General features: G+C 45.6%; 1 protein-coding gene across 1 annotated transcript in view; it reads left to right on the forward strand.

Annotated features, from left to right (window-relative positions):
* Positions 1–23,675, forward strand: part of LOC147673414 (mucosal pentraxin-like) — a 42,808-nt gene extending 19,133 nt beyond the window's left edge. The window contains exon 3 of the mRNA XM_086947282.1: positions 21,165–23,675. Coding sequence (XP_086803408.1) covers positions 21,165–21,760 — 596 coding nt within the window. The 3' untranslated portion in view covers positions 21,761–23,675. The remainder of the gene's footprint in view (positions 1–21,164) is intronic.
* The last annotated feature ends 1,273 nt before the right edge of the window (positions 23,676–24,948 follow it).

Consider the following 24,948-nt stretch of genomic DNA (forward strand, 5'->3'; position numbering starts at 1 on the left):
TCCCCCTGTACTCGGCCGACCCTCCGGGTCCCCGTCTAACAGGAAACGTTGTGCAACTCACTTATGCTTGCACGAGAGGGAAACCATTTGCTTTATTCGTTTACTTTATTTTAAATAATATACATGTATTGTAGGCAAATAATTAAGAACAGTAGATGAAATGCACACACTGTCGCCGACCGCAATCTTTTTGGTGCTTAGACATGACACATGGTTTAAATCCAGAAGTGTTGTGTTATTCTTATTTTTACTTTCCTACCAACATAGATCTATTTATCCAAAGCGAGTAAGTGGGACATGCAAGGTAGTGTTTTTGCACCATAGTATGTTTAAAAAAATTATATACTAACTTGGAATGTACAGCATTATGGCGTGGATGCGGTGTTTCCTCTTGCCCCTTTTACTTCCTGTTGTTCCAGTTATCAACTATTCAGAACATACTTAGTCAACAAGAATGTTTAAATGCCAAGGAATGCTTTATCAAGTGTGATACCATATGCCAGTTATGACCTTTAACTCGACATCACATTGCACTATGGGACTTGTAGTTTGTCTCTTGCAGTGGGAGTTGCCAGTATGCAGACCTCTGTGGTCTAAGATGGCATTCCAAGCACTGGGTGAAAGTGTCCTGAATGTACAGCCCCCTGACTCTGTGATAGTCCAAGTCCCTTGCTTGGTGAAATGAGAGAGGTCAGAAATGTCTTACCTTACCCTGCACTGCTACCCAGGTGCTTCAGCACTTCGCGGCTGCATGTGTCCTCCATGACAGGTTTGCTCTCTCGTAGTTTTTTGTCTATCTAGGCGCTTTCTGTTTGCAGATGTTTTATGCAGCCAGTTGCAGTGGCTGGACTGGCCATATCTGGGCTGGCAACAGGGCAACCAGGCAGTACCCAACCAGCTGGTCGGTGTGGTCAGGGCCAGACTGGCCGTAGCGGGCACCAGGCATTTCCCCGGTGGGCCGCGAGGGTGGGGGCCGGTTTTGGGCGGCCACTGGGAGACCGTTTTTGTTAAAGGGCCGTTTTTGCAGCATAGCTGCAATAGCAGCCCCTGTAACAAAATCGGCCAAAACCGGCCCTGGCAAACAGCTCAGCCGCAACCCCAACCCCCCGGGGAGATGGCCAAGCACTTTGTCAGGGCCGGTATTCGCTCCCAGTCCGGCCCTGGGTGTGGGCCATGTTTTGGCCCCTAGTGGGCCTAATTTATGGTTTGCTGGGCATTTTTTTTTACTGTTGACTTCCTTGATATTAAAAGAAACGTTGCATACAGGGAGCTGAAATGTATGCAGTCGCCTACGCCTTGCAAAACACAAACACAGCGTGCCTTTACAAGTTCAAAACGACTCCAATTTGCAAACATGGGCCACTTTTTAGCCATCTGACTCACTAATGGGGGCCCGTTTGATTTTGTTGCCCGGGCTTATTTTCTGTCCTAGTCCGACCCTGGCTGGCCGGGATGGAGGATGGGGCAGAGTGGTGGCATGACCAGACATTCAGCACTTCAGCATCAGAGTCAGACACTAGGGACAAGTCCCCAAAAAGAGAAGGAATGGATGGATCCTGAAATCTGCCTGATTGAGGTGAGAGCCGCATAAGGCGATAGCAGAGACCCGCGCTAAGCTATAGGACAATTCCTGCATTCTTACTGTTGGGGGACAGACTGTATAAACCTAGGCTGCAATTGTCTCAAAGTCACCTAGAGAGAAGGCTGTTGCTGTGAATAGGATCTGAGGCTAGTGTCCACCCCTTTACTGTCCTATCCGTAGTGATCGCAGCATGGATCTGGAGCGGCAGGCCTGCTACCGTGGGTGGATCCTTTCTGAGTGCCCAGGGCAGCAGAGTCCTTCAGATAAGGCAGACAAGATGTTCTCAAAGGAATTGGTAGAGTTTCTGCAAGGAATTCTACTGATTGGCTGCATTTAGCAAAGGGGTGTGGCCAGTTTAGCCAGGCCCTGCAGCCCACCTCCCCCATATGTGCAGAAACATAGAGAGAGTAAGGGAACTGTAAATTTGTTTACTGAGATAAGGTGATATGCGTAATTCATTACGGTCTTATGGTCTTGCAAAAAAATATTTTGTTATGAGTAAATCTAACCCTAGATAAGTGGCACTTGGAAGGGGTCTTGGCCATTCTGTCAAGAAGACCCAGAACCTTCATTTTATCTTAGCAAGTGCCTCGCTGCAGCTTCTTATTTTCTTGCCCTATATCTCTTACTATGTCTGAGATCTTTACACCTCCTCCTGACATGTCCACTAATAGACACTTCTTGGTCATCCATACTATCTTCTCACGTTATGCTCCCATATCCTTGGCATCTACTTTGCTCCAGGAACGTCCTTATCATCGCCCCTGTTTTCCAAACAACAACCCTCTTCGGTCTTATAATACTGCTCATGGGCTGCTGTCTCACACACAGTAATCCGGTACACATTCTCGATCAATTCCACCCAACTACTTTCATCGTTGCCTATGGTACTGGTGCTCTGATGAGATTCCAGCTAGTCATCCATTTCCCACCCTCTATACCCAGTGACCCAGGTGGTAAAGTGGAAGGTGTGGCACCAGCCCATTGCTGTGCCCTGGCACCTATTGGTGTTCCTGTGCTCTCCATGCCACTGGACTCAAGCTAGCCTGGCTGATGAGGGGTGAAACGCCGAAACCAGTCCCAGGATACTTGTTTCCAGTCCAGAGACGGCCTGACTTGTCAGTTCAGGCTGAACTGCTCCCATTGGCGCAGGGTCAAGACTGATTTGCATATGGCTGGGTTATAACTGGAGTAGCATGGGGAGAAAAAAACATGGATTTAGGGCCAGATCTCTGTACTGGGGTGAATGTATGACATTGTTCTGCATTCTGTCTATCAATTGTTCTTTTTGCATTTGTCACCCGAGTGGGACGGGAATGCCCAGATGTGGGTCCTGTGCTCTCCATGCCACTGGATTCAAGCTATCCTGGCTGAAGAGGGGTGAAACTCCTAAACCGGTCCTTGGATGCTTGTTTCCAGTCCAGAGAGGACCTGGCCTGGCAGTTCGGACTGGACTGTTGGCATTGGGCACAGGGTCAAGACTCATTTGCATATGGCTGGGTTTAAACTGGAATGGCATGGGGAGCAAAAAAACATGGATTTATGCCCATATTTCTGTACTGGGATGAATGTATGACATTGCTCAGCATTCTATCCATCAATAGTTCTTTTTTGCATTTGTAACCTCTCAGCCTGAAATATTGTGAAACATCCCCTGTAGGCATCGCTTATTGAGTAAAAAAATAATAATTGCCAAAGCATTCGTCAGATAGGCCACTACAGCCTGCAGCACCCATTACCCCCACCAGCGCTGCCAATGACAGTACCAACAAAACTACTCACAGTCATATTCCTACAAGAGTGAACATTCACACTATTCCATACCCCATAGCGATATGAATGGATTGGGTGGCAGGTATAGGTAGTTTTAAATATATATTGAATAAATAAACAACTAATGATCTCATCTCTCAATTGGACAAACAGCGACACCTGTCATAAGTGCTTATGTTGCCCGTTAAGTGCTGGGGCTGAGTACCGTAAACCACCGGCTCAGATTAAGCACTGTCTGTAGAACCGACCGCTCCAACCAGACAGTGGTCTAGACCCCAATGTGCAATTCTATCACACTGTGGATGGGGCCGGCACCTACACCATAAGACAATCCAGGCCGTCTCCGGTCCTAGTAGCGCCATGTGGTCCTATAGATGTTCTGCATGTTGGCTAGACACTACAGGTTTGGAGGTTACTTATTCACTCCCCCAGTACTTTAGCAACTAAAACCCTAAAGCACATATCGTACTTTAAACTAAAAGCAAGAGAGGCGGCAGATAAACAAAACTGTTTCAAATAACCCCCACACACAATGCCACAATGCAACCTTCCAGAAAAAAACTACACAGACATAATCACCCCCTAAAGCACAAAACTCCATGAACAACCTGGGCACCGTTGAATATAAAACATCTATAATAATGGCTGAGTTGGAATCCATTAAGCAAGTATTACATGCTAACAATTTTTTAAAAAATATTTGAAAGTATACATTTTTGATTGAGGCGCCCAGGGTGCAAAAGACTATTGTATTTGTGAATATCAACATCAACAATATAGTGGCACACTAATAGCGAGGACAGAATATCGAGGGACACAATATTGAAAGGTAAGTGCATATAGGAAAGTATAGATTTGCTATTCCTAACTCCACATCTATGTACCTTGAAGATATAGGTACCTCGTAGGTACATATATGTGGATTTTGGTTTTATTTTTGGTATTCTGTCTTCGGTGTTCTATTTTTGATATTCTGTCCACGATATTCTATTATTGGTATTCTGTCCTCAATATTCTATTTCTGATATTCTGTCCTCGATATTCTATTTCTGATATTCTGTCCTCGATATTCTATTTTTGATATTCTGTCCTCGATATTCTGTCCGATCGATGCCTCGTACCCTTTTAAACCAAACGACCGGTCCTCGAGTTACAGGGTGGTATTCCTAAGCTGTCACGATAAGCATTGTGAAAAAACACACATTAGTCTACCTGCTTTCTAATATAAAGCCCTGGTCTGCTATACCTAGTGTTTTTGACATCCAGGCACCCGCGTTCCACGGCAGCTATCATTGCTCCGCACATGCCTGTTGTTAGTCAAACAAGCACCCACCATCTTGAGTGAGAAGATCCTCCAGCTTTGATTACCTACGGTGCCGCAAACTGTCATCTCATGGGGCCCATATCCATGAGTTTGCCCTAAGCCAATCATGGGATCTGCTTGCCTCAGGTCTCACTTCTCAAGACCTCCTTGCACCTAGATTTCTACTCCATCAGTGTTTTGTACATAGATATAAATTGCTAATGTCACTTTGAACTGCTACTACTGCAAGGATGCAAGTAGAGAGATAGTTTTATTTTTTTATCCAATTTTCTCATCTATTTAATGTCCATTCTGTCTTCACCATCTCTAATTCTAGCACAGTTTTCAATCCACCAACTCTCCAACGTATTGTCTTCAACTTAGGGGCTGATTACTATGTCGTTAGGAAGTTGTACCAAGCAAATCTGTTCCTGACTCCTCTAGGAACGAATCGGGTCCTGCTTGACCGGACGACCGATTACGATGCTTCCCAATATCGTTAGGCCGAAATCGCATTAACTTCAATGGGAGGCTGTATAATGAACAATAACACAGGCTCCCATTGGAAAAATAGGTGGTTGGGGAAAACCTTGCACCCTGTGACGGGCACCCATTGGTGCCTGCCACATTGTGCATGGTTGGGAAGAGGGGGTCCCTTTGGTACCCCAACGGGCTAAATTCGGACGCTTCTGGGTGAAGGGGGGCACGCAATGGTCCCTCAAAGACTGATTCCGAAAGCCGGTTCATCTCGGGCAAACTGAATCGGAACGGTTGTCCGAATCAGCCATCATAATTGCTTGTCCGGAAACGGTGCACATAGAGCTGCACGATTCGGCTCCAAAAGACTCGGACTGACCCAATACCTTTCAGAACCGATTCGGACTGCAGGTTCAGTTTCCGGACATGGTAATCGGTCGATGGGAAATCTGTACGAATCAGTCGTAAACAAGGGTTCCGAATCGGATTCTGAAATACCGAATCCCATCCAGGAGCCTTTCCTAACGACATCTTAATCAGCCCCTTAATGTCTCTTAAACATTCAGCTTCAAAGACTAATTGACTAGTCCTTGTTCAATCATCCGTACACTCATGCCACGTAACACCATTTAATGAAGATATGTTTTTATATTATTGTAGGAAAGTGCCCCTTTTTGCATGGTTGCCTCCCACTTTTTGCCTAATATTGATGTACTTTGACTGAGTGTGCCCTGGGTTCCTGCCAACCAGGTAACCAGTGCCTATGTTCTTTCCCTAAACTGTACTGTTGCAAAACCCAATTGGCAACTCTGGACACATGTAAGCCCCATGGAATTGGTACCATAGGTAGCAAGGGTACAGTGGCCAGGGAAGGCCTCTAAGGGCTGCAGCACTTATTGTGCCACCCTCAAAAGTCCTGTACCTTTACATACACACACACTGGCATTGCAGGCTGCGTGTTTTGGTGCAGAACAAAGTGAAGAGTCGACATAGCACACATCTCTGTGTGCCATGCCCACAAACCACTGCCCTGGCATAGATCAGTCTCCCGTCTGGCAGGGTGCACTATACCAGAGGTGAGGGTACTGTGGTTCCGTGGTCCGAATTGGGTTAGATAGTTCCAAATCCCGATTTATAAAGATCGTCGGAAATGGACGATTTTGGTCTCTACAGACCGCAAATGGCGAGTGTAACGTGTCTGAGTGTTTTCGTATGAATCGATATAGGAGAACACTTTGCATTTGAGGATTTAGTTTGAACCCTCGGGTTCCATCTTGTATGTGGCAGCCATCTTGTATGGTTGCCCTATGATTATGGCCGAACGAGTCTTTGACACGTACGCCTTAGTTGACTTCTGGTTGACCTGGCCGAACTGACTCCTCGCCTGGGGCGAATCCCGCTGAGCCAGTTCCTTGTTCAGCAGCTGGCCTGATAAAGATCAAAGAGCAGGACATGCCTTGACTTTATGGCACACCGTTCCCACTCCTCTATCTCCTTTCCATCTGTCTCTGCCTTTCCTTTACGACATGTTCATCGATCTGAGTTGAAGGTTTTATGGTGGGTTTGTCCGGCCTGATCGAACAGGAAACTTAGCATATGTGCGATCGTTTTGGTGAGCTGGACAACGGAAAGTGGGATTAACTTTGACTATTGTGATTCGCTACTTTTTGAAATGCTACTTGTCCATTGGTCAGTTTTGCATGCACCAAATGTAAATTGTAATGTTGCCAGAGGCGTAATTTTCGGCATAAAAGACCGAGTTTCGCTCATTGAGGTGGTGTAGTCTCTGTCGAACTACCCGTGTGTACTTCGTAGACCTCTGTCCCTGGTTGCAACCAATAAACTTTGGTCTTTGACGTCATCAAGAAGTATCCCGTGTCTCTGTTTGCCAAGACAGGGGAATCCGGGGTCTTTGGGTGTTACCCTGACACCGCTGGGTTATTGTAGTAGTAACGGTTCCGAGAAAACCCAGTACCTCAATTGGCGCCCAACGTTGGGCGACTTCAGCGGTACCGGTCCAAGCCAGAGGTTCGTGAGGAGCTTCGTGAGAAAATTCCGGAGGTTGGCCAGCCACTTCAGCGACCCCTGTATGTCGACGTGGTTCCGAAGGTGTTTGCTGCAAGGTTTCCCGCGTCCCGACGGCTACGAAGGGCTGCTGCCCTGACTGTCGCCCTGTTTTGGAGCCTTAGACGTTTGTAGAGAGAGACGATTGACGGGTCTTCTAGTGACGCCATCGACAACTCAGTTAAGTATAAGTCTCCTAGTTCTTAGTTTGTTTTGTATCCTTTAGTGGATAGCTTTGATTTGGTACCTGCAGGCCCCAAAGCCAAGGGATTCGTGTATTCACGAGCTTATCGATTTTAGATTACCCTTGTTGTTTGAAGCTAGACTAGTGAGCAAGATGCCTGGTTTTAGCAGTCTTAGGAATTTGTTTAGTTGTGGTACGTTGAGGGATTCCCGGTTAGAGGATTCGTGTCCGGTTCCTCCGATAGGAACTCCTACATACGAGTTGTATGTGAAACATGGAGTAGGTCCTATTAGCTACAATGAGATTTGGGTAAAATATACGAAGGATGACGGTGTCCTACAGTGGCCCCGTTATGGTAGTTTTGAGTCAGAAGTCTTAGATAACCTTGAAGTGAGGTTGTTCAAGAAGAAAGCCCGGCCGGCAATGTTTGACTCTTTCCGCATATGGCGCAAAGAAGCCAAACAGAAAGAAATTAAGTTAGCGAAGAAGATTAGAAAGGGTATGTCAATGGTGCAAGCTGCCGTTGCATACAGAAATGATGAAGAAGAGAAAAACAGCGAGCAGATGCTTAGAGTGAGGAAGTTAGCGGTAGACAGATGCTACCCAGTCTTGCCGGCTAAAGAGCAGAAAGACGGTAAGGAGCTTGAGAAAGACCCTTTGATGTCGCATTTGTTAAATTCACCACCACCTTATGCGCAGGATGCTACGGCACCACCACAACCGATTGTGGCCGCGCAAGCACCTATTGCTTTGCCTCCTGTTATTCCTCCACAGCCAGTTTCTTCGTTGGCTGTTGTTCCTTATGCGCAGCCTTCTCAAGGGTTACCAACTTTGCCTTTTCCTGCTACTACTGCCTCTATGCCCGTTCCGACTATGAATCCTACCACTACTGTTTCGTCTCCTCTTGTCTTTTCGACTGTTCCTTCTCCTAGACAGCGGGTGACCACTGCCTTTTCTAATTTCCTAACTCCTTTGTTGGGACAAATGGTTATGTCTCCTGTGAGTGAGCGTAGACAGTCGCGTAGCCAATTGTTTGATACAGATGAGCGAGTGGTTTTGGACCATATGGCACGTAGATGGGTGACGTATAGGTCCCAGTATGACCTAGAAGGTATTATGGATGTTTTCCGACAATGGGAAGCACCAAAGCAGCGTTATGTTTTCGAGCTTATGTGTGCGTTCCTCCATGAACAATAGATGGACGAATTGGATAGAGTTCCTGTAGTATTGTCTCGATTGCGTTCAGAGTTTGCTAAAGGGACGATTGTGACTCTACACGACATCGAGAAAGCGGTGTCGACGTTACTGTCGTTGCGAAGCGATGTCCCTACTGATCGGCTGTTTGAGCCAGATTTGTCAGTTAGGAGACATGCGCGTCAATATCCGATGCGAGAGGTTCCTCCGATATGGAGACCTGCTGATGCTACTGTTAATCCACCTGTTATTGCGCACTTTCAGCGAGTATGGGTTCATATTCCATGGAAGCGTGCAGAAGTTCTAGCACTTAAGCAGACTTTACCAGATCCGCGAAAGAATCCTGCTGGATATTATAAAGAACTTACGCAAACTGTGAGTTCGTGCGTCATGAATTTGGCGGATATAGATATGTTGTTTGGGAATGTTGTCCCACAGTCCATCTGGAATGTTTTTCGATATACAGATCATGACAATGAATTAGGCGGTTCATGGGTGAACCTTGTTGCAGCAAACGATAGACAAGTTGGAGGTGCTAAGCCTGAAGATGTTATTGCCGAACTTCCTGGTAGAATTATCACTTTCATGAAGACTTTAATGCCTGAAGTCCGCGTTAATTGGGACAAATTGTCAGCTTGTAAGCAGAAGAAAGACGAGTCTGTTTCAGACTTTTTCTCGCGTTTCGAGGAAACGTTTGTTGATCATAGTGGTCAAGATATTGCTACTGAAGGTGGCCAGAGATTGTTTGTTGATAAATTCGTGCACAATCTTCTTCCTGAGTTGTGTACTAAGTTGAAGGATTCCAAGAGTGCTTGGCCTGTTTCTACTTCGGCGCAGATTCTTGCTACGGCTCAGTACTACGAAAATAGACGTTAGGATGAGTTAGAGAGAGCGGATAAGAAGACTAAGGAATTGAAGACTAAGGTTCTTCTACAACAAGCTTATCCACCTCGTGTTAATAATCAGCGTGATTATCAGCAATCACCACAGTATTCAAGGAACTCGCAAAGAGACGAGACTCCTCAACAACAGCGTATTCAGTATGGTCCTAATCAGTGTGCGTATTGTAGAGAAGAGGGCCATTACAAGAATAGTTGCCCGGTTTTGTTGCAACATGCTAATAGTGCTCCAGGTGTTAGAGGTCGAGGTGCTCAACAAGCGCCTAGAGGTAGAGGTCGCGGACAAAACGCGCGCCCTTTGCCTCCGCAGAATTCAATGAACAGTTTTGATCAACAGCAGAATCTGCCTGGTAGGTCTACACAGTACTACGTAGATGATTACTATGCTGAAGGTGACGAAGAGCAAGGTAGTGATTGTTAGGACAGCCACGGACAAAGAGAGGGAGTTGTTTCAGTTCCGTTAGATCAGAGTGGACCTTACGTGGAAGTGATTGCATCAGGTGTGTCAGAGCCTTTTCTGCTAGACACTGGTGCTACAAAGAGTTCTATTATGCATTCCAAACTCCCTGGCGCACCCTTGTCTGGCTTTAATAATGTTTCTATAGGTTTTTCTGGCGCCCCCGTTATGAATCCGATTTCCGTTCCATTGCCTCTTTCTGTTGGTCCTCGTAGGTTTGAAGCACCCCTTCTTTTGACTACAGGTTGTAATGAGAACTTGCTAGGCCTTGACCTGTTGAAGAGATTATATGCGACTTTGTACTGTTCTCCGTCAGGAGTACATCTTACTTTGGGTGAGAATGTGATTTCCCCGATATATGTTTCGAAAGATTGTCTACCACCTGAATTGTCTTCGCTACCAGATTCATTATGGGCTACGGGTCCAAATGATGTGGGCCTGTTAGACATTCCTCCTTATGTTGTGACGTTGAAGGTGAATGCTCAGTTACCACGCATTCCGCAATATCGTATTTCAAGTGATGGTGAACGAGCACTTTTGGCGATCATTTATGATCTGATTGACAAGGAAGAGACTCGAGGAAATGTGTGTAATAGTCCGGTTTTGCCTGTCTTGAAGAGAACTGATTCTTCACAGCCTCCTGTATATAGGTTTGTTATCGACCTTCGTGAAGTGAACAAAATTGTTGTTCCACAATTCCCTGTTGTACCCGACATTACTGCATTATTGACATTGATTCCAGCTTCTGCTACCTGGTTTTCGGTGATTGACTTGAAGAATGCTTGCTTCAGCATCCCGATTGCCATAGAGAGTAGAGATATTTTTGGATTCTCTTTAAGAGGACAAAGTTTCCGCTTTAAGCGCGCTCCTCAAGGCTATTGCGAGAGTCCATCTATCTATAGTCAAGCTTTGAAGACGCAACTTGACTTGCTAGCTCTTCCTGATGGTGCGGCCCTTATCCAGTATGTTGACGATCTGTTGGTCGCTGCCGATACAGAAGATATATGTAAGGATGCCACTGTGTCCTTGTTGTCTCATTTGTCTGAATGCCATCATAAAGTTTCTCTCTCGAAATTGCAATTCTGTCGCCAAGAAGTTACCTATTTAGGTCACCTCTTATCGAAGGAGGGAAGGAAACTGACCCCAGAAAGAATCCAGACTATTGCGAGAATGAGTGTCCCTACGACACAGAGAGAAGTACGTGCGTTTTTGGGTATTACGTCGTACTGCAGACAGTGGATCCCAAATTTTTCCCTTTTAGCGAAACCTTTGATAGCTCTTACGGTTAAGGATACTCCAAATCCGATTCCTTGGACTGAGGAATGCCAAAAGAGTTTTTCTGAACTACGAAACGCGATGTGTTCGGCTCCTGTGTTGGGTACTCCCGACTACAGCAAGCCTTTCACATTATATGTTCATGAGAGAGAGGGATGTGCATTATCGGTTTTGACTCAGCAATTTGGCGGGAAGCAACGCCCATGTGCGTACTTTTTATCAACATTAGATCCTGTGGCTAGAGCGTTGCCGATTTGCTTGAGAGCAACTGCAGCAGCGGCTGTTTCGATTCGACAATCTGCTGGTTTAGTTATGGACAATACGTTAGTGGTCATGGTTCCACATGCAGTGGATACCTTGTTGAATCGGACGAAGACACAGCACTTGACTAGTGCTCGGTTGTCAGGGTATGAGCTTACGTTGTTAGCGAGCCATGTGCACATCAAGAGGTGCAATACCCTAAATCCGGCTACATTGTTGCCGATTTCGCTTGAGACAGACGATGATAGCGAAGAGCAACACGATTGTTTCTTGAGAACAGAAGAAGAGACGAAAGGGAGGATAGATTTAAGAGATACTCCTCTTCCTGATTGTAATGATGCTTTGTGGGTTGACGGCTCATGTTTTAAATTACCAAACGGTGATACCACTGCAGCATATGCCGTGACAACTTTACATACAGTTGTCGAAGCTGCATGTATCCCACACAACTCGGCACAAGCGGCGGAATTAATTGCACTTACGAGAGCATGTGTGTTGGTGAAAGGGAAACAAGTGAATGTGTATACTGATAGTCAGTATGCTTTTGGAGTGGCTCATAGCTTTGGACGATTGTGGCGTGAACGTGGATTTTTGACATCGCATGGGACAAAGATCCAGCATGGGCAGCTGGTGAATGAACTTCTTGAATCTCTTACGCTACCTTTGCAAATAGCGATCGTAAAATGCAGTGCCCATAAGAAAATCACGGATGATGTTGGTCGTGGTAATGCGTTTGCGGATGAAGTTGCGAAAGAAACTGCTAGGAATGTGACGAGTCGAATGTATGTTGTTGGTCCTGCGAGATGGGTTCCAGAGAAGAGCATGTGCGAAGACACTATTGAGAGCGTGAAGATTATTCAGAGTGAGGCAACAGAGAAAGAGTTGGATGAATGGAGAGAGATTAAGGGTAGGTTGGATTCGAATGGTTGTTGGACTGATTTGTCAGAACATCAAAGATGGTTGCTGCCAAACGCGTATGTGCTTCCAGTTGTTACAATGGCGCATGGATTGGCACACATTAGTGTGAAAGGGATTTGCAAGTTGTTGGCTCCGGTTTGGCAGAATGTGGGAATACCCAGATGTGCAGAGAATTTGGTCAAGAATTGTATGGTGTGTTTGATGCATAATCCTGGCAAGGGAACACCAACACCAGCTGGTCATTTTGCTCCTCCTACGTATCCGTTTGAGGCCTTGCAGCTAGATTTTATCCATATGGAAAGATGCAACAACTTAAAGTATGTGTTAGTGGTTGCTTGCTCTTTTTCTAGATGGGTAGAAGCTTACCCCCTTAAGGACAACAGTGCTTTGTCCACCGCAAAAGCTTTGATAAAAGAGTTTTTCCCTAGATTTGGTTAGCCGAGAATCATTTGGAGTGATAACGGAAGTGAGTTTGTGGGTCATGTGATGAAGAGAGTGTGTGATGGTCTCGGAATTAGGCAGAAATTCCACGCTGCAAATCATCCCCAATCAGCTGGTTTAGTCGAGTGCTATAATGGCACTCTGAAACTAAAGTTGGCCAAAATCCAAGAGAGCACTGGTTTACAATGGCCAGATGCTTTGCCATTAGCACTTTAGTCCACCCAAATTACTGTGCATTCGCAAATGGGTTTGAGTCCGTATGAGGTCGTGTTTGGTCGCCCGGCGAATATTTGGGGCGTACCAAGTCCGATGAGGTTTAGCAACCTCGAATACCCTGTTTTGCTTGATTACTTGTGTGAATTGATAACTAAAATGAGTGTTTTACGCCAACAGGTATACAGCTCTCTCCCACAAGCTACAGAAGATCCAGGCCACGCGATCGAACCTGGATCGTGGGTCTTCATTAGGAACTTTCAGCGTACGAAGAACAATCAGCCCCGCTGGACTGGACCCTTCCAGGTCCTATTGTCGACGAGATCTGCGGTGCGAGTACGTGGGAAGCGTCACTGGATACACGGCTCCCACACGAAGAAAGCACCCTTACCTTTGCCTTATGACAAGTGGGTTCAAGATGGTCTTGCAGATTCTGAAACTGAAACTGTTCTGAAATTTGTAACGTTCAGTGATGCTCGTTTTAATGGGACTAACTCAGAACAGGAAAGTAACCATCTTTTGCAAGCGTCAATACCTCCTGCATATCGATTGGACACTACTGAGCCTCATCTTTTGTTTGCTGATCAAGAGTTACCTGGAAGAAATAGATACAATTTGAGATCGAGAACTAAGGACAAATAAAATTAATAAAGTTGATTTTTTTTACTGTTTGCAGGTTAACTCTCCACCAAGGATCTACGTATTTTTGTTTTTCTGAACTGCCATCCGGTTCTTGCTGCTAGGGTCGCGGTTGCTACCAGTCTTGGGAGTGTAAGCCTGAGACACTAGGTCCCGGGTTCTGTTGGTCCGAGGCAGTCTTCCTGGGTGCAGCAGAGGCACTCTCAAGCAGAATCAACCAACCACCGCGGGCAGCTACTTTAGTTTAGGATGGATTTCTTTGAGTTGGAGAGACCTGTGCAGACACTGAGTTTTAGAAAACGCTTTTGCAAAATAATGTCGAAGAAATGCTTTTTGATATCATGCATATTTTTGCTACTAAGTTTCGTAATTTTCATAATTGGTTATGTAGCATTTGTTTTTAAAATGACGTCTAATTCCACTGTGCAATCTACACCTTCACCTACTGTTTCCTCTCATTCTTTCCACCCTTTGCCTGAATATGAGGTAGTCAGGCGTAAGGAATTCGCTAATAATTCCTTCATACAGCTTTTGCACCAGCATCAGTTAGTGATCAATACAACAAACTGCTGGATTTGTGGTTTGATGCCTCATACAACCGATAAAGGAATTCCTTATTTGGTCTTGCCCTTTAGGTTGAATGGTTCAATTTGAGCTTATAGAACCATGTTCATATATGCCCACAGTGTTGACCCCTTACGTTCACCGAGAGATAATCCGAAGAATAGTCCTATAGCTAGAGGCATAGTCGACATGATTAAAGGGACTAATGCAGTAGAGACTATTCCGAAAGATGAGAGGCAACCATATAGTGGTTGGAACGTAACTGGATATGGAGTTAGTCTGAGTATTAACCAGCGAGCGAAAAGTCCCCTACCGATCTGGATAGTACCCCATAAGGGCTACTATTGTCTGCAGGGCAACGGTAAGAATCCAAAGGCTCAGTTAGGGAAGAGTGTTTGCGCTGAGACTTATGTGTTTCCGTCTCAGTCTTCCCCAGCGTTCTTAGCTGCTAAGGGTACTTATTTTGTTTGCTATGACAAAGCGTATACATGGTTGCCCGCCGACTTTTCGAGCACATGTTTTGTTTCCTTTCTGTTACCCCCCACTTTTACAGCTGTGGCAGATTATCACAAGATGAGAATTGCTAGAGGTGTCTTTAGCCAAGAAGACACTGCAGGACAAGAATTGGGTGATTTCTTCAAGGGTTTTCTGCCGTTTTGGGGACCTATGGCTAACAGTAGGAACATTCGTCAGTTTACGAGAGTGGTTGAATCCACCATAGTTGAGACTGCCGGTGCCCTTGGTAACTTAACTGCTGAGCTCCAGTCGGATAGACTTATGACGCTTCAGAATAGAGTTGCCCTAGACGTTATTCTGGCAGATTTAGGGGGAGTATGTAGATTGATTCAATCGAGCTGCTGCGTTTTTATTCCTGACAATGCTCCGTCAGTCCTCCACGCCATTTCCAAATTGCAAAAAATCTCCGATTCTGTCCATCTGGACAAACGGGATTGGTCTTTGATGGGATGGTTATGGGGATTGATATCCACTTGGGGTTGGAAGATCCTGATGGTCATTGGTGTGGTTTTAGCGATTCTGTTCATGTTTTGTATCTGTGTACAGTGTGCTCCGGCTATTTGTGGCCTTTGTGCTACTTTGTGCGTACGGAAACCTGTCCGGAGAGAAATGCATAGTAGTAAGATGATGCTACAACAGCATATCGATGACTTGATGAATATAGATCCGGATTCAGATTAAAATGGGTCTGGGTTTATTGCCTATGATAGAGCAAAAGGAGGGTCTGTGGTTCCGTGGTCCGAATTGGGTTCGATAGTTCCGAAACCCGATTTATAAAGATCGTCGGAAATGGACGATTTTGGTCTCTACAGACCGCAAATGGCGAGTGTAACATGTCTGAGTGTTTTCGTATGAATCGATACACGAACACTCTGCATTTGAGGATTTAGTTTGAACCCTCGGGTTCCATCTTGTATGTGGCAGCCATCTTGTATGGTTGCCCTAACATAGGCCCTATGATTATGGCCGAACGTGTCCTTGACACGTACGCCTTAGTTGACTTCTGGTTGACCTGGCCGAACTGACTCCTCGCCTGGGGCGAATCCCGCTGAGCCAGTTCCTTGTTCAGCAGCTGGCCTGATAAAGATCAAAGAGCAGGACGTGCCTTGACTTTATGGCACACCGTTCCCACTCCTCTATCTCCTTTCCATCTGTCTCTGCCTTTCCTTTACGACATGTTCATCGATCTGAGTTGAAGGTTTTATGGTGGGTTTGTCCGGCCTGATCGAACAGGAAACTTAGCATATGTGCGATCGTTTTGGTGGGCTGGACAACGGAAAGTGGGATTAACTTTGACTGTTGTGATTCGCTACTTTTTGAAATGCTACTTGTCCATTGGTCAGTTTTGTATGCACCAAATGTAAATTGTAATGTTGCCAGAGGTGTAATTTTCGGCATAAAAGACCGAGTTTCGTTCATTGAGGTGGTGCAGTCTCTGTCGAACTACCCGTGTGTACTTCGTAGACCTCTGTCCCTGGTTGCAACCAATAAACTTTGGTCTTTGACGTCATCAAGCAGTATCCCGTGTCTCTGTTTGCCAAGACAGGGGAATCCGGGGTCTTTGGGTGTTGCCCTGACACCGCTGGGTTATTGTAGTAGTATCGGTTCCGAGAAAACCCAGTACCTCAATACAGGTGCACGAGCCCTGTACCCCTACAGTGTCTACGTCAATTCTTAGACATTGCAAGTGCAGTAATGCCATAAAGAGTATATGGTGCTGGGAGCTTGTCATTACAAACTCCTCAGCACCCTAATGGCATTACTGAAAACTGGGAAGTTTGGTATTAAACTTCTCAGCACATTAAACCCACACTGATGCCAGTGTGGGATTCAATGAAAAATGCACTCATAGGGCATCTTAGAGATGCCCCCTGAAAAACTACCTAATTCTAGTGTTCTGGCTGAGTGGCTGCTCACAAGTTGCCACCAACAGACATGTTTCTGGACCCCTGGGTCGAGAGCCTGCCACTCGCGGGGTCCTGAAACAAAGCCCATACTGGGACGTGGTACCAAGCCTCCTCCCCCAGGATGGGCAAGGTCCACGAAAGGGAAGCTTCAAAGGCTTGCCGCCTTTGGGAGCTACCTCAGCCATTTGCTGCTCCCAGCAACTAGCCCCCACCGGTTCTGACCCCAACTTTGGGTGGGTGAATCCGTGGGAAAACTGTTGGACAGGCCCCAGGCAGGGCTCGCTCCCCCCCCCCGCATGACGGAGCCCGGACACTGGCTCTCCAGGTGCTACCCACAGCAGCAACCCGCAACCCGTCCCCTACGGGACGCCTGCCCCCGAGCATCGCTGTATCATCGGCCCGGGCCACCGTCAGCACCATTGCCCGGGCCCAGCCGCCATCCCGGCACCACCATCCACCCAGGAGGTGAACGGACCACTTGGCAGGTCAATAGGAGAAAGAAGTGTCGATGGCTCTCCCCCGCCAGGTGCCGATCGCCCCCAGCCTCCCCGGGCGCTGGCTCCACCCTCTGCTGGGTGTCTGGACTCCCTCATCCCGGACCTCCTGACCTCCAAGTGCGAGGGTCCGGACATCAAAGGGCGCCAGACCTATAACTGGGGCAGCTCCAGAGCAGGAAGACAGTTGTATCCTGGAGTCGAGAGACACTGTGAAGAACTCATCCTTGACGGACTGTTGGCGCTGCCGCAGCCCTGCCTTGTGAACTGTCGTCCTGCCTGCTGGCGCTGCCGCGGCCTTCTGCAACCTTCATCCTCGTTGGGACCTGCTGGTGCGGCCCTTTGTAACCTACGTTCTCGTCGGGACCTGCTGGCGCTGCCGCGGCCCCTTGCAACCACCACCTTCGTCGGGACCTGCTGGCGCTGCCGCGGCCCGTTGCTACCTTCGACCTTCTCGGGACCTGGATTGTGAGCTAACCATCATTCCTGCAAGATTGGTAACAAGACTGTCCCGCTACCCCCTTACCCTTCTAGGAGACTAGAATCGAGGGGACCCCTGTGTCCTGACCTCCTTGAACCATACTACCGTACTTCAAGATTTGCTTATAAAGAACGTTAAACTTTATCTTTGTGTGGTGTCCATCTGTGGGGGGGAAGTTACTCGTCTGTAAGATCGCTGGAGACGGCTCTCCCCGGAGGCCTCTCCCCTTGTCCTCGGCCGACCCTCCAGGTCCCGTCTAACAAAAACCAAGTTAGGAGGAGAGTTGTGGCCACCTTTGCCAACCCCACCCCTCAGGTTGTGGAGGCGAGGTGAAGCACAACTCTCAGTCTCCGCCATCTTGCAGATGGGGGACCCAGCCAACAAGAGTGAGGCTTATTTCCCCGGCCACTGGAGAGGGGCATAATAGGGGGTGTACCCACCCCCAGGAAGGGACTCATTGGTCCCGACCTGTACCTACCTGCAACGCCCCTAAATTTAGTATTTAGGGGCAGTCCTGAACCTTGCCTCCTCAGAATAAACAATAAGAAGAAGGACCTAAGATTCATGCTGAAGAAGAAGCGGAGAACACCAACTAACTTGGCCCCTGCCCTACCGGCCTGTCCGACCTCAACCTGCTCCAGTTAAATCCTGGTGTGTCCTGCAGCCAGCTGCCCCCAAGAACCTGCAGGACCTGTCCTACCTTCCCAAACTAGACTTTGTCTCCTGTGAGCACAGGATCGGCTCACCAACAGACTCTGGCTCTGGCCAAATCCACGAGTCTGCACCACTCTGCACCCGGCGCCCACGGCCTGGGTTCGAGGGACCCAACACCACAAGGAGGTCTCCTGTCAATCCTGACCTGGGATATGGTGATCCCTGACCTGCCTCAAGTCTCCAATCGACGCCAGCAGCCCCTTTCTGGAGGATCCACCCCGACTGCGACCGGAGCTGGTAAGGAAAACACAACCACAAAATACACCCCTGCACCCGGCGTCCCACGGCCTTGAGTGGCCTAACCAACACTGTCCCAACATCCCAATTGATCCCAACTTACTTCACCAACTGATGGTCGCCTACAGAAGATCTTCGTCCCCGAGCCTGCAGTGTTTGTTCCAACCGGAGAATGGCCATTGAAATCAACAGGGCACCCAACGCCAAACCAGCGCCCTGCCCCCGGCCGCCCTTGCGCCACTGTGAGTGCACTTTGTGTGCTAAATCAGATCCCACTTTGCTCTGAGCCTAACACCAGGAGCTTTACTCCCACAACATTGTGGCCTGCTCGTGAGCGGCCACCAATGGAGTCCCCCTATCCCCTATTGGATAACACTGTGCCTCAGCACTCTGCACCCGGCCTCCCTAGTGTAGCTGAGGGTGCTTTGAGAATGCATCTCGACCCTGGGGAAACCCAGGTTCTAACCCCAGAAAACCAATGCCTAAGTACTTACCGTTATGTCGATAACATTGTTTTCTCCTATAGGAATGCATTTAACTGCTTTCTTGTGAAAATTATCTGTGGAGTTGGTTTGTATGAAACCCTAAGAAACTGCAAATGTTCAAAAACTGATTTAATTACCTTTCCTCTAGGAAATGTCGAAGTGTGATATCTAGGCATATCACATTAAGTAGAGACAGTACCTTAAAAAGTAATCTGAAAAGTAACACACAAAGTAATCTGATAAGTATCATACAAAGTAATTCAAACTGCTTTACAAACAAATGACTTACCTGTAAACAATCCCATTGCATTCAACTGCATTCAAACTGTATTTAACTGCATTATTCTTGCAAAGTACAATTACACTTACCTGTACCAGGCCTGGCTTGGTTCTAGAAAATAAAATACAACTAAATAATATTTTTATACATACAAATGTGTCTGAGTTCAGTGTTTGAGTGTGTGAAATCCTTTCTTGCCTGCGTGTGTACAATAAATGCTTAAGACTACCCTCTGAGAAAACTGCTCGCCTACATACACTACCACTAATAGAGATTAAGGTACTATCTACTTTTAGTTCTGCCTATCTTTGTGGTTCCACTGGACTCTGTGCACACAATACCTTACTTTGGTATAGTATATACAGGGCCAGCTTCCTACAATTATGTATTGTTGTATTTAGCATCTATTGGAATGCTTGAGTCTAGACTTGCCAGAAAGAGTCTAACCTCCCACCATGAAAACTCTTCATCTGTTTATAATCATATGAACTGTGGTCCTGATACTATGTAAACAGTTTCTTATGAAAATTCTCAATTCTTGCAAAAGATTAGAAAAATAAATGTAGTCAATCGTCTAGGTTATGAATTTCAGCTTCCAACTTTAATCAGTGAAATCTTCCACTTTATTTAGTCAAACATCCCAAGATTTATTAAGCCAGGCCTTCTTTATAAATATGTCAAAACACCTTCTTTATTGAAGCAAAACTGGTGTGATTCATTCAGCCCAAGATTTCAATTCATTCTGTCAAACCAATCATTTTAGTCATAAAACTCTATTCACCGAAAATCCTGTATCATTGTAGGAACTTTCTTGCGTTACTCACCTGAAGCCATATTTTAACAGCCAATCCTACTGCATTAATAAGGCAATCCTTCTGCTCTCATCAGCAATATGTATTTTGTCTTTTATCTGCCAAACCAGCCAAACCTCTTGCTTTATTCAGCCAAACCCACGGCTTTGTTTAGCCAAACTTGCGTTATTTAGACATATACTCTGCTTCATGCAGCCAAACCTCATGGCTTATTTAGTAAAATATCCTATTTATTAGCCTGGCCTCCTGCTTTATTCAGCGAAACATCCTGCTTTACCCACCCAAACCTATTGCGATATTCCTCCAAACCTACCACCTTACTCAGTTAAACATTCTTCATTCAACCTACTTTTCTGGCTTGAGTAGATAATCCTCCAATTTCCTTTCTTTCCCAGACCCCCTTCCTTACTCACCCAAACCTGCTTTAATAATCTAGAGCGCCTGCTCGATGCAACCAAACTTCTGGTTTTAGCTGCCTGCATTTATGAAGATCCAACCCATTTTCTTGCAGCCTTTAGAATTTTGTGGATCTAATGATTCACTTGTTTCTTTTTCTATGCCGACCATCTATACTCCCCAGCCTTTGTTTTTTTTTTTGCATTTGTAATCGACAACTGGATATTCAAGGCTGTAATGGTATGTTTCAATTTTAACAAACATTTGTTACAAATCATGTAGCAAATCTCCTTGAATTATTACAATATAACTGATACTTTGTAGCCGGGTAGGATCTGGGATTCATGAGGCGCCTAGACCGGTCGGTGCGGAGCCCGAGCTTCCTAAATGGAATTCCCCAGCACACAAGAGTGGTTCCTGGATTGCGGATAGTGATGTAGGATGTAATGTTGACCAATCAGTGATTCACTGTCTTCACCTGCTCTCACAAGTATCCCTACCCTTTTTAGCTAAACCAATACACTTTAGAAAGCAAGAATTGTGTAATACAGTAGAACCTTACCTGCCTGATAGTTACTGTCTAATTATTTCCTTACAGACATGACTGGAGATGCCTTTGTTTTCCGAAAGGATACTGGTCGATCCCACGTGGCCCTGAAGCCGCTGAAGGAGGAAGCGCTGCACAGTTTCACACTATGTATAAGTACCTTCACCGACACATCAAAGGGTTACAGCCTATTCGAGTTCAGATCCGATCCACCTTATAACTCTGAGATCACTGTTTTGAAAAGCAACTCCAAGTCATACATCCTGATTGTGGGAGACGAGTGGGCAGAATTCTACCCAACGGAAGTCATCAACCGGGCGGTGAATCTGTGCTTCAGCTGGGAATCTGCACATGGAACCGCGCGGCTCTGGGTGGACAGGCTGCATTTACCAAGGAAAGGCTTGAGCAAAGGATATGTCATTCAGGGGAATCCACGCATTAAGCTTGGGATGAGAAGGACTAAGCTACCCTCTGAAGACCAATACGTTGGTGAAATATATGAAGTCTCCGTGTGGGACCATGTTTTGTCAAGAGATGAAATCCAAGGGCTCATATATTCATCCAGACCCTTGTATCCAGAAAATATCCTGAATTGGAGAAACTTGACCTATGAGTTAATAGACGATGTAGTTGTTGAACCCATTTAATCCATTTTAAATCTAAATATATTTTTGGGGAAATTACTTGACAGTTGGAATAACTTGATTGGCTACCTGAGACCATGTGCCTTTAGCAGAACCGGGGCTTCCATAACTTGAGGGATGGGAGTAGGAATAGGACGTCACCTACTCATGGCGTTAAATTACTGCAGTTGGGCAAAAAATATATACCTATTTATATTGAGTATCAGTACTGCTTTGAGCTTTGCCAATGAAGGTTAGTTAATATTGCCTAGAGTTGAAGAGTCCCTGTGAACATTGTGAAAGAAATACACTGACATGCTTTTTGGACTGAAACACACCCACTTAGATCAATATTTCATTCTCGTCGGTCAACCCCTGCCCTCTTTCAATTGTTTTCCCGCTATGTTTATAAGGTTTACTTTCTCTTTACACGTTTAGTGCAGTAATACCTTTAACGACCTAGTAAAATACCTAGACATATTCAAAGTAAAGCCATGTCTCTGATTATGAATTGTTTGGTCTTGTAAAGCAGGCAACATTACTTGAGTTTTTTTTCTGTGGAATTACTACACTTAGAGTATCAAAGGGGCTGATTTGGAGTTCAGTGGGTGGGATATTCCTTCACAAACGTAGCCCGGGTATCCTGTCCTCCGTACCGCAAGTATTCTTCCATGGCACTCATAATACAGCAGAGAGGATAAGGTCATGTTTGTTACTGAGTATCGCTTCAACCAAACTCTGAATTAGATCCTAAAACATTAAATAACAAACAGTCAAAAATGCTGTTTTTGTTACTTTGCCAATAAATGTTTTAATTCAGTATTTCCACTAGGCAACTGTTGAGGTGCGTATAGTTCATGCGCTCCCACGTAAAGCCAGCATTAGTGCAAAAGATGAAGTAAATTATCTCCCTTGAGTAAGTTGCAAGTCCATAGTAAGTAAGGTTAAAGCACCAAGACACAAAAAAGAGGCGGACTATTGGGCGGATCTAGAGTTTGGCGGGCTGTGTACAGTCCGTTAGAGTAGCGGAGGACATTACCACCACCTCCCTGACAGACAACTGCCTTCCATATTTAGAAATGACCCCTAACCCAGTGGTCCCAGTGGCTTTCACTGCACTAAACATTTGGTGAGTGGCTCCCATTGGTTTTGACGGCAATCCACAAAAGTTTTAAACTTTTTCAGTTTTTAAAAAACAAACTTTTTTTGTTTTAATGGTCACGGACAGGATAAAAAAGACATTACACTGTCCACTGAAGTTAGGGCTTGCGGTGTAATATCTTTCAGTAGATGACTGCCGCTCCGTCAGGCGTTCGGACAAACTATTCCGTCAACAGAGCCAATGGGGCTACGCCACCGGAATAATTAAGGTCCATCCATCCAACCACAAATTTTTGCAAGATACTCCATTATGTTTCCAACAGAATACCCTGTTCTCCAAACCTAAAGCAGGCCCTGAGTTTCTCTATTTTACCTGCATTTTTCATAAGAAGGAGGAAGACAAATGCATCTTGCTCCATTTTAAATAAGTGATTGTTAAACCTGAGTGAGAGGCAAAACAATGTTTCTCCATTCTTATTCTTAAAACCAACAAACATAGTAAAAACTAACTTGGCCCATTTTGTAACCCCATTATTCATGGATCAGATTATTTCTTTGCTATAAAGTGTGTATCACAGTGATAATGTTTCATAAGCAATAGATATTTCAAAGATGTGCCATTGTTTCTGAAATCTTTTCTTAAATTCCAGACAAGATGCAAATATTGATATATGATAATAATGTGGGTTTCTATATTTGATTTTACTAAGTGACATAAATGACAGATGCTACTATTGCATAACTTCATGTTAATTTGAGTGTTACCCATAGAAGAGGTAGACCCCTCACTTTACTAAAATACCTTGTCATCAATGTAATAAAGACTGTGCCATATCCTTTTTACATCATTCTTTATTATGGAAAAAGCAGAAGTATTTGGTTTCATTTTACAGCAGTGGATACATTACCTGGTCCCTTGGCTTTTTGTCTGCATCCTTGTACTTCCAAACCTATCCTTTGCATGAGAAAAGCAAACATTTTAATATGAGATGTCTGGGAAACTGTAACGGACTGGATCAACTGGCTGAAACTGCAGTGCTTAATGTGAGCCGCTGTCTTGTGGTGCTCGGCACCAGAACTTGAATTTCAACACCGGCGCTTGTGACACTCTGCCACAAGGTGGTGCTGTCTGATAGGACCACAACAACAGTCAAGTGTTAATTCAATATATATTCAAAATTATTATTACCTGCCTCCCAATGGCTTTGGGAGCCTGGAATTGTTCGAATTGTCACAGTTGTAAGAGTGTGATGGTTGATAGTTGTGCTGTTACTATCATTGGTAGCTGTCGACGGGGCGATGTGTGGTGCAAGCTTCAGTGGCCGCCTGACGAGAGCCCTGGCACTTATTTATTTACAAATTAAGCACTGGGAAACTGGATCAGGTTAAGATCTCTGCAATCGAGTGTAAAGAAGGTTCGGGGCTGAGAAGCACATTGAAAGAAAGACTATGGTAAAGTCCTGTGTACACTAAACTCTCACAGACTGCACCTCCCATTTTATTGCGCAGTCGCTAGAATTACGATAATTGATGATTTTAGCCTGCCCTGTTCCTTGAGTTGCCATCTGGACATATTTAATAATTCCCTTAAGAAATCACTGAAACTTTTTTTGTAGGTGTGTGAACCATTTGTGGATGATTTTTAGAACAGAGGCAGAATTGCCACATTAAAAGGTATGCCTTGATTTTGCAAAAATTCATGTGTGTTGACCAGTGTCTGTTGCATCCAGAATCCCAAAACCAGAACAAATGGCCGCTCTTTTTTTTTGAGAAAGGGGCAAACCTACCCAACCATAAAAGGCCAAGCCAAGATGCCAGCAGAGCACTGCCTTACACGGTGTTGGTAAATCCAAAAAGAGCAATTGATGGACACAATGCAGAACAATGTCATACATTCACTTCAGTACAGAGATCAGGGGCTAAATCCATCGTTTTTTTGCTCAACATGCCATTCCAGTTTGGACCCAGCCATATGCAAAACAGTCTTGACCCTGTGCCTTATTGGAACAGTCCAGCTCGAACTGCCAGTCCAGGTCCTCCCTGGATTGGAGACAAGCAACCTAGGACCGGTTTCGGGTTTTCAGCCCTCGTCAGCCAATATGGCTGGGTCC

The sequence above is a fragment of the Lissotriton vulgaris genome, chromosome 12 (genome assembly GCF_964263255.1).
Source record: "Lissotriton vulgaris chromosome 12, aLisVul1.2, whole genome shotgun sequence".
NCBI classification, from domain to species: Eukaryota; Metazoa; Chordata; class Amphibia; order Caudata; family Salamandridae; genus Lissotriton; species Lissotriton vulgaris.